Genomic DNA, 10,000 nt, shown 5'->3' on the forward strand with positions numbered 1-10,000 from the left:
TCCATCCTTAAAACAGCCCTGCATAAAATTAATACCTAATACTAATATAATTATTACTTCCATAAAATGTACTCCAAATATGCATTTTTTCTTTAAATTTTTCTTGTAGACGTAATAATATTATGCCGACAAGAAAAATTTAAAATAGTTACACATGAGAACCAAGAACGCTTATTTAACAAAAAAATCGGAAATAATTTCTATATGCAGGCATGAAAATAAGTACTTATTTTCATTTTAACTTTCATTCATTTTAACTTAAGTTTCTCCAAAAAAACCTTTTCTCCTAAAAAATACCCTAAAATTATCCTAAATTATTATCCTTAATTATCTAAAATTAATCCTAAAAACTTATTCCTAAAAACTCCTAACCTATTCTCCTAAAAAATCTAAAATCTAAAAAATAAATATATTTAAAAAAAAAACAGAAAATAATTCTAAAGAATTCTTTTTACAATAGCTTCAGCATATTCCACAAATGAGTGAAAATTTACAGTAGCTAAGATATTTATGATTTCTTGTAAATTAATTTTTAGTATAAATTGATGTTTTTTATTAATTTGAACATTCATTTCTGATGAGCCTTTAATAAAGGTGTTTGTTATGGGTATTTCACTAAAGGTTCGATTTTCAATATATCACTCACGTTTTTATTATCATAAATTTAACGTCTAAAGTTTCGCGCAATTGCCGTTAAGTTTCTGAATTTTTATTTTTTAATTGGTTCGAGTAACGTCGTCTGTATGGGTAAAGGTTTAAAAGTTGAGGTGTTAAGTCGAGTTTACAATTACAAAGTATTTATAAGTTTTAAATATATAAAATACTTTTACAAACAAATACATTCAAAGACACTTATAATAAAGTAAGAGACATCAAAATACGCTTAAGGTATTTTTGAAGTAAGAATTTATATTGTTAAAAAACAGAATAAAATAAAATAAGCTTTAGTTATTTTGTTGTGAGAAACTCGGAGAAAACTGTATAAAGGCTTTTCAACTTTATAAAAGCTTTTAATTAATGACTTTTTATATTTTTCAATATAGTCATGTAAAGAAGCGTAATAGAAAACAGCATATTTGTATTTACGCACATCCATATATAATAAAGTGTTGCTGTTTTTAATTGAATTTTACATTTTTTAATTTTATTTTTTGATTAATCATAAGAACCTTGTGTGTGATGGAAGCAGCGAAAGCTACGATATTGTCAAGAAAGTTTATCCTGACACTCAAGTGACTAAATTGAATGTATTGGATCCTATAAAAAAGTGTTAAAACCTGACAACGGAAATTGAAAAAAAATAAGGGGGCTAGGTGATCGTGAAATGTTGAATAATGCAGTACTTAATCGACTGCAAAACTTCTTCGATGTGGAAATTATACAGAGTATGATGCTTTAGATGATGTATCATCAAAAGTTGATAACAGACACTACCTTAATTGTCCAACTGGTGCAAGCACTTGGTATAAGTTTAACAGCAACAAAGTAAATAGCACTGATACAAACAATCTAATTCCTGGTATTCTTTAGAGGTTATATACAAGATCAGACCTTTATTTGAGAAGCTCGCTAAAGAAAATGAGCTTTTAATGTCTTCATAGCAAAACATTAAGTGCAATCAGTTCTTTAATGGAAAAATTTGAGATTATGAAAAACTGAACATAATTCCAGAATATTATACAATAAAAGAATTGAGCGACACAAATAAATTGTGTCGTTCTTTTGTATATTTATATATATATATATATATATATATATATATATTTATATATATACATAGATAGATAGATAGATAGATAGATAGATAGATAGATAGATAGATAGATAGATAGATATAGATATATAGATACATATTGTATATTTATATATTGTTATTATATTTTTTTCTTTGATAAAGAAAAAGTTATTATTGTGCATACCTAATATGGTTAGAAAATACAAACGTCTAACTAATCGAAAATCCTGGGAAGAAAATTCAATGAAAGCAGCTATTGAATCAGTATTGAAGAAGGAAATGTGGTATAAGAAGGCATCGGTAATGTTTTGTATCCCAACAACGACACTGCGATACAGAATAAAAAGACTTCAGCAAGGGAGTTTAGAACTAAGTAGTTGTGCATTAAAAAAACTTGGGAATTTTAAATCAGTTTTTAACCTTGAACAAGAGCAAGAGTTAGGTAAACACCTAATTTTTTTCAAGAGTCGCTTGTTTCCAGTTTCAATGAAAAATTTGAGAGAATTGGCATTTCAGCTAGCTGAAAAGAACAAGATGCCACATGCAATGAGATTTGACCGACCTGCTGTGAATAAATTTTTTGAACTATTGACTAAAGGCATATATGAAAATAACATAACTCCAAATAATATATACATAATGTTGACGAGGCAGGAATTTCTTCAGTACCAAAAAAAGTGTCAAAAGTAATTGCTAAGAGGGGTAAAAAACAAGTTGGAACTCTAACATCAGCTGAACAAGGTAAAATCATAACAGTCGAAATGTGTATGAGTGCCTCTGGTATATACGTGCCCCCCCCCCCTTGATTATTTTCCCCCGTGTTAGAGCTCCCAAGAATGTTAATATTATTAAAAAAGCTCCTCTGGGTACTATTGCATCATGTCACCCTAGTGGTTGGGTGAAAGCAGATATATTTTTGAAGTGGTTTGACGATTTTCTGTCCTTTGTAATGCCATCCAAAAAAAGGCCTGTACTGCTATTATTAGATGGTCATGCAACACATTTGCTTTCCACCACATTGTTCACACCGTCTGCAGCCACTAGATGTCTCCTTCATGGCACCATTTAGTAGCAACTATTCGAATGAAGTTCGTATTTGGCTGCGTACACATTATCCTAGAGTTGTGACCGAATATCAGATTCCAGGACTATTTGGAATAGCTTATATGAAATCTGCAAACATATTGACAGCTGTAAATTGTTTTAGAAAGACTGGAATAAGTCCACTTAATCCTGAAGTTTTTGATGATTGGATGTTTGAGCCTTCAGAAACAACCAACAGGTCATTTCCTGAGATGGATTCAGCAACACCAGATCTAACGACCAAGTCTCAAACACAAACTATTTCACTGCAAAAATTATCCCTGACATCTTGCTCTGAATCAGAAACTTTGTCTTCGACATCTATGGCTTCTTTCACAATTGCTTCACCTGCAGAAATTGTAAGTATATCGAATGAGAAAACTCAGCAAACTCGCAAACGATGGCAAAAGGGAAAAACAGCTATACTCACCAGTTCACCATATAAAGCGGAACTGGCGAAAAAGATGGTTATAAAAACTAAAAAAAGAAAAGCGCTCAAACAGTTGACAAGACTGTAGAAACAAAAAATGATACACTTGCATAAATTGTACCACGAAAAGTATACCCCAGCAATTTTTGTGATTTTTGTTTAATAACATTTTTAAAAACTGTTGCATTTTTTTTTAAATTGCTAAAATTAAAAGCTTTTTTTTTTGTTGTTGGTTGTTGAAATACATTGATAAACACATAGAAAACACAAGAAAATAAAAACACAGGTCGTTTTTATTTTCTTATTTCATTAATCTAAACCTTACGGGGGCTGTTATGACCCCACTATATATATATATATATATATATATATATATATATATATATATATATATATATATATATATATATATATATATATATATATATATGTATATATATATATGTATATATATATATATGTATATATATATATATATATATATATATATATATATATATATATATATATATATATATATATATATGTATATATATATATGTATATATATATATATGTATATATATATATATATATATATATATATATATATATATATATATATATATATTATATATATATATATATATATATATATATATATATATATAGGAAAGTGGGGTCATAACAGCCCCCGTAAGGTTTAGATATTTTAAACTTTGATATATTATCATTGATATTTTAATACATCAATGAACATAAATTTTTATATATCATGTATTATGTTAGGAAAAAACCAGTATGGCTAACTAAACAAAAATAAGCGCATAAGGTAAAATTTTGATAAGGTAAAGATTATTTGATAGTTATAATTGTTTGATAAGGTAAACATTATTTGATAAGGTAACCTTATAAAATAGTACGCTTATTTTCTAATATCAACTTTGGCGCACAGGTTCTCAGGCCCCTAATTAAATAAAATAAAAAACTCTGTTATATTCAAAACAGTTTTGTTGTGAACTTTTATTAGATTTTGCTAAACAAAACCTAATGTTTTAATAGTATTTTTGTCCATAAAAAAACTTCACAATACACTGTGCAACAAAATAAAAAAATCCTACAATTTGAACAACATCTTTCTATTAGGGGTGCACCGATGCATCGGCATCGGCATCGGCCTTGATAACCATCAGCCGATGGCGATTGTTTTGAAATTTTTTGAAATTTAATTTTTGATTCTGTGTTTCTATATTATATCCAAACATAGAATTACGCCATAAACATAAATACAATGTATAAGTCTAACTTATTAATAAAAAGTTATTATATAGGCATATATGCAACCACTAAACTAAATATTTTTGAGTGCTTTTAACAGGGCTCTCTACTTTTTTAGAGTTTTCTTATAATTTAGTACATTAATTATATAACTTATGGATCCAAAATTCTACAAAGAAGTTTAAAATCAAGAAATGCACATTTAAAAAATATAAACATAAAGTATAACATATTTAAAACATAAAAGACCAACTTGCGTCATGTTAAAAATAAATATAAATTTTTGTTATGTTATGAAAAGTAATAAAATATGTTATACAAAACTGTGAATCTATTTTTTTATTTCCGTTTCTCCAAAAAATTTCCAATTCGCATGCACAAAAGCTAGATTTTCTCCATGTTCTGCAGTTAGTCGGGACCGTGTCGGTTCATAAATATTTCCCCCAGTACTAAACAATCTTTCACTGAAGACAGAAGAAGGTGGAGCTCCTAAATATTTTTTGGCAAGGTATGAGAGGTCTAAAATATCATTGCTACTAGAGTGTTTCTTTATACATGTATTTTTTTATTTTCCCCACCATTTATATGGACATTCTTTTTGATGCAGATTAGGCAGTGATAAGTAAAAATTTATTTCATCAGTTCTAAAAGAAAAGTAAGTAAACAAAAAATATAAAAACTAAACTAAAATGTAAAGTACGAATTTTTATTATTAAAAGTTGTTAAATATCAATGAATATTAGTAATATTATTTTATTTCATTTTATTTTTCAATTTTTATTTGTTTATGATAATTTAGTATTTAGTTTTATCTATAATGATTTATTATAAATTAGAAAAGAACAAAAAGTTATCAAAGTTTCTTTTTTTCCTTTTTCTCTAAATAAATTTGTGCTTCTGTTGAAAGTTTTTTACAGTTCTTTACTTTCGTTGATTTTGTTAATTCAGTGTCAAGAGGTGCTTTTGAAACTTGATAGAAATTGTATATGTTTTCTGCCATTTTTAATTTTTTGAGTGGAGAGCTAGGTTCTTGGGTTGATTCAGATGAAGTGTTTGTTTCATTATCTGATTGAGTTAAGTTGTCGGTAGTTAAAAGGCAATCTGTAATATCAGTTTTATTTAGGTTCATGTATTTCTCTTGAATATTTGATTTTATTGTGTCTTTCTCCTCATCTGATATGGCATAACTAAGTTTGAATCTTGGATCTAAAACTGTAGTCATGTTCAAGTTTTTGTTATATTTATAGGTGGAAAACCTTGAAATAAAATCTTTTTTCAACTCTTCTATTATAGTTTTTATTTCACTTGCATTTTCTGAAGCATAGGCTAGGTACGCTTCCATTGAAACTATAAATGGAATAATTTGAGACACTGATGCCCTATTTTCACTCATCTCTAGTGTAGCCACCTCAAAATGCTTTAAAACTAAGATAAGCGTCTCAGCTAATAACCATTGGTCTTCATTAAGATTAGAGGCATTACACTTTTGATTTCTAATAAAAAATAATGTTAGTGAAGTTTTTTGTTCAACTAGTCTTTCTAGCATGTAAAATGTCGAGTTTCATCTTGTTACTACATCTTGTATACAAAGCTGAAGAGTGTGGATTACACAACTTAGAGAATTTTTTTCTAAACCAGCTTTATTTATGGCTAATTTCATATTAGCAGCATTGTCAGAGAGGACAAAGTACACTTTGTTAGTTGGTATTTTCCATTCATTTAAAGAGTCTTTTAAAAATTTTTGATATCTTTACACCTGTATGAGAGCCTTTTATTTTTTTAAGTTGTAGCACAGCTGTCATAGAATTAAACTCTGAGTTTATCCAGTGTGCTGTTAATGAATAAAAACTTAGATCATTGTGATGTGTAGTCTATCCGTCAGTGGTAAAACTCAAAAAATCTGCTTTTGCTACATCATTCATAATTTGTATTTTCATTTTTTCATAAATTAAAGGAACAACTGTTTCTGTCAAATGTTTTCTAGAGGGCATGGTATACCTTGGTTCAAGATACATAATTAGTTTTTTAAATCCTTGATCTGTAACTAAAGAATACGGCTGAATGTCTACACATATCATTTCTCCGATACGCATAGTTATTTTTTGAGCTCTTTGTTCACTTGAAGTCCATTTCCTATGCTTATTAATAGTTTCCTCATGCTTAGATTGATGTTTTTGATCTATAATAACTGTAACACTGTTGCTAACGGATACTTTGCTATTATCATTCTCTTTACTGGTTGAAGTAGATGCAATAACATTTTTTTTTTCTGTGTTAATTTTTTTGAAACATTTTAGATCTTCTACTTTCTGGAAAACTTTTATATGTTTTGCTTTCATATGCCCTCTTAAATTAGATGTTGTCATTTTTTTGCCAGATGTTCCTCCTCTTGATACTTTCATTTTGCAAAATTTACAAATTGCTTTTGAGCGATTATTTTCATCAGTATCAAAATAGTCCCAGATTGGACTTTTCGTTGCTTTACTCATTGTTTTTTTAATTGTAATTTAATAATATCTTTAAATTTAATTCTACGTTAAGAAAGAAAAGTTTTTATTATAATTAGCTCTTTTTATGTGTTGCACAAGCGAATCTTTATTCGGTGACAACATTTCTTTGCTAAATTTAAAAGAATTTAAATAATGTGTAATGAGCTACATTAACTGATTCTTCTTGTTCAGCCCCGTATAAATCACAGACATATTTTTCCAGCATATTTATTAGTTCATCAGATGGTGGTACTGAATCACCTAGAGTTTTAAAAGCTTCTAAATATTTTGCTTTCTTCCGTAGGACTTTGAAAGCTATTGCTTTTCCTTTTCCATAAAATGCACTTGTTGAACCGCATCCTAAATAACAACTATAAATATAAACTTGAATAAATTTAAAAATCTGAACTCATAGTTTTACCCCGTCTAAACATTACAATATTTTCTAAAGAAACAAAAATCGTCACCTATAAACAAATGAAAGCCAGTCATAGCAATCGAAAAATCTTTACCATAATCAGGTTTATATTTTTTTATATTAATGATACGGCGTTTGTTACCAACAGCAGAATCGAAGTATATAGTTAATGGAAAGCAAGTTGACAGAGCAAACACAAATACATCAGTATCAGGACTTCTAATAACAATAGTTTGATAGTGCAGTGACGCATGTGATGCATATAAAATCAACTTAGTATCAGCTTCTTCGTGGTCACTGGCAAGCTCATAAACTTCACTTACAACAATAAGGTTGTCAATTGACTGAATTTTGTTACACAAGTTCGTGTGTGTTACGTAGAGAGTTATGTTGCCAAGAATTTGTGGATCACACTCACACCATGACATGTATAGAAAATTTATTAGCTCCTCTTTATTTCGTCCGAGAGACATAATTTTTTTCCATTGCTTTGGTACCTGTTGAGTAGCACTATAGATGGTAAATGCTTGTACACCGGATTGTACACTTTTTTCTCTTTCAGCATTTTTTGCGCTAATTAATGGGTAGCAATCAGATACAAATTTAACACGAGATGATTTATGGTAATCAGCTAATCGTATTACTTGTTTAAGTACTTCATTTGCTAGCTCCTTGAATGTGCCCGCTATTGCTTTTAAGCTTTGTAAAATTGCCATAGCATCAATGAGTAGCGCGTTGTCTGCAGGAATAGTGGTCACAGTAATATCATTACATTTTGATTCAATAACATATAGTAACTTGGCTTTACATGTTTTTACAAGTGACCCTGTGATTGTCGATAAAGGCTGGATACACTCTCAATGAATATGCTAAAATTGCCTTTACATCGACTTCTCTATCTTTACCAATTAGCACTAGCCTAACAAATAAGTCTCTGTCATTCTTTAATGTAACTAGTTTACCATTTAAAGACTTAGATTTTGTTACTTGCTTTAAGCTAGCAAATGTTTTCAAACTATTTCGCTTTATTGTTGAAAATATATCAGGATCTTCACACAACAGTTTCTCTTTTACGAATGAGGTAAATTGTTTATCACCTATATTATGGGCATTACGAAGATCAGATTCAATATCAGTGGGAGCAATAGAACCTGTTGAGATATTGAGTAGTTCTTTGCTTTCAATAGCAAATGGATTTATCATTGCATCAATTGTATTCATCACATTTCGGACATCATCCTTATCTTTTAGTATTCTAGACTGATCAAGGTTTTTTCTGTACCTAAAGAATTGATTCAATTGACAACTACTTATCTTAATTTATTACTATTTACTTTTGTAACGTTGGCGAATACAGAAAATATAATTAGGGTATGGGAAGATAAATAATTAATTATTTATCTTCCCATACCGTGAAAACTTTTAACTTAAAAACTCCAAAACGGTAACAGATATAAATTTGGGTTTAGCGCGGAATAATGATACTAAATTATTAATTAAATTTTTTTTTAATGCTATTTTTAATTTTTCGTAAGATCAAGAATAATTAATTGAGTATTTTTTTTCTTTTTCGAATCTTGAATCTTACTATAAGCATTCGTTTCACATCTTAAATAAAGTATAAAAATCATATAAAATAAATATTCCCTAGAGCTAAATAACTTTTAATTATTAATTGGGGTAACCTATTTGGTTTCTTAGAGAAAATATATAATAAAATAAAACCGATCAAATTTCTGTGCTAATCATATAATGTTCGTCATCACCTACCATATCAAGAATTATACAACGTTATATAAAAATAACTACAATTTTTGCGATAAAATTTAGATTTGCTTGAACAATTATTTTATAATTGATATGCTTGAACAATTACTTTTATCGAAAAAAATATATTAATTTTTTGCCATAAAAAAAAGTAAATACATTTTTTACAAGAAAGCAATAAAAATCATTCGCAAATAAAAAAAATCTAAAAACCTTAAAAACAAATCAATTCAAAAATATATAATTACTGAAATAAATTAGTTTTGTATAAAACAATACAAAAAAAATTAATGAAAAAAAACATTTAAATTTTCTTATTTAAAAAAAATCACGATAGGGGCTGGCTCCAGGTAGGGAGGAAGATATGACCCTACTAACCTTTTTTTTAAATTGATGCCTGCCATCATTTCGCATTCACTCGATATTGCAGCTCTATCACTCTGAGCTAAAATCCACCGATGAACTACTCCTTGGTGTAAGGTAGAGCCAACAATACCAGCAGTAGTTTTGCAATCACGGTTAGCTGTTTGTTCAATGGTTTGGTCATATGCAACTGATGAAAAGCCATATTCAGTCTGCCGTTGGACTGTCCATTGGTTTGATAGCTCATGTTTGACCCCTATGAGAAACCACTTTTTTTAATTGTATTTAAATTTTATAATTAACTTTTCTATTACAAACAATCATAACGCCTTGTTAGTAAACTTATCAGGATGTGTTTTGTTGAGCAATGTCATTTCTAATCAGTATGATGAGAGATACCTTGAATAGTTAACTCGACCATAGCTAAAACACCAAGGTAAAATTGATCTGGTAGTTGA

The 10,000-nt window shown here is 28.6% G+C and overlaps 1 protein-coding gene across 1 annotated transcript in view; it reads right to left on the reverse strand.

Moving 5' to 3' along the window:
- Window positions 1-5,382: 5,382 nt before the first annotated feature.
- The window catches only part of LOC136077011 (E3 SUMO-protein ligase ZBED1-like), a 5,771-nt gene continuing 1,153 nt past the window's right edge, over window positions 5,383-10,000 (reverse strand). The window contains exon 2 of the mRNA XM_065791221.1: window positions 5,383-10,000. This exon is cut by the window's right edge and continues 134 nt beyond it. Coding sequence (XP_065647293.1) covers window positions 6,377-6,994 — 618 coding nt within the window. The 5' untranslated portion in view covers window positions 6,995-10,000 and the 3' untranslated portion in view covers window positions 5,383-6,376.

Source organism: Hydra vulgaris, chromosome 02, assembly GCF_038396675.1.
Source record: "Hydra vulgaris chromosome 02, alternate assembly HydraT2T_AEP".
NCBI classification, from domain to species: Eukaryota; Metazoa; Cnidaria; class Hydrozoa; order Anthoathecata; family Hydridae; genus Hydra; species Hydra vulgaris.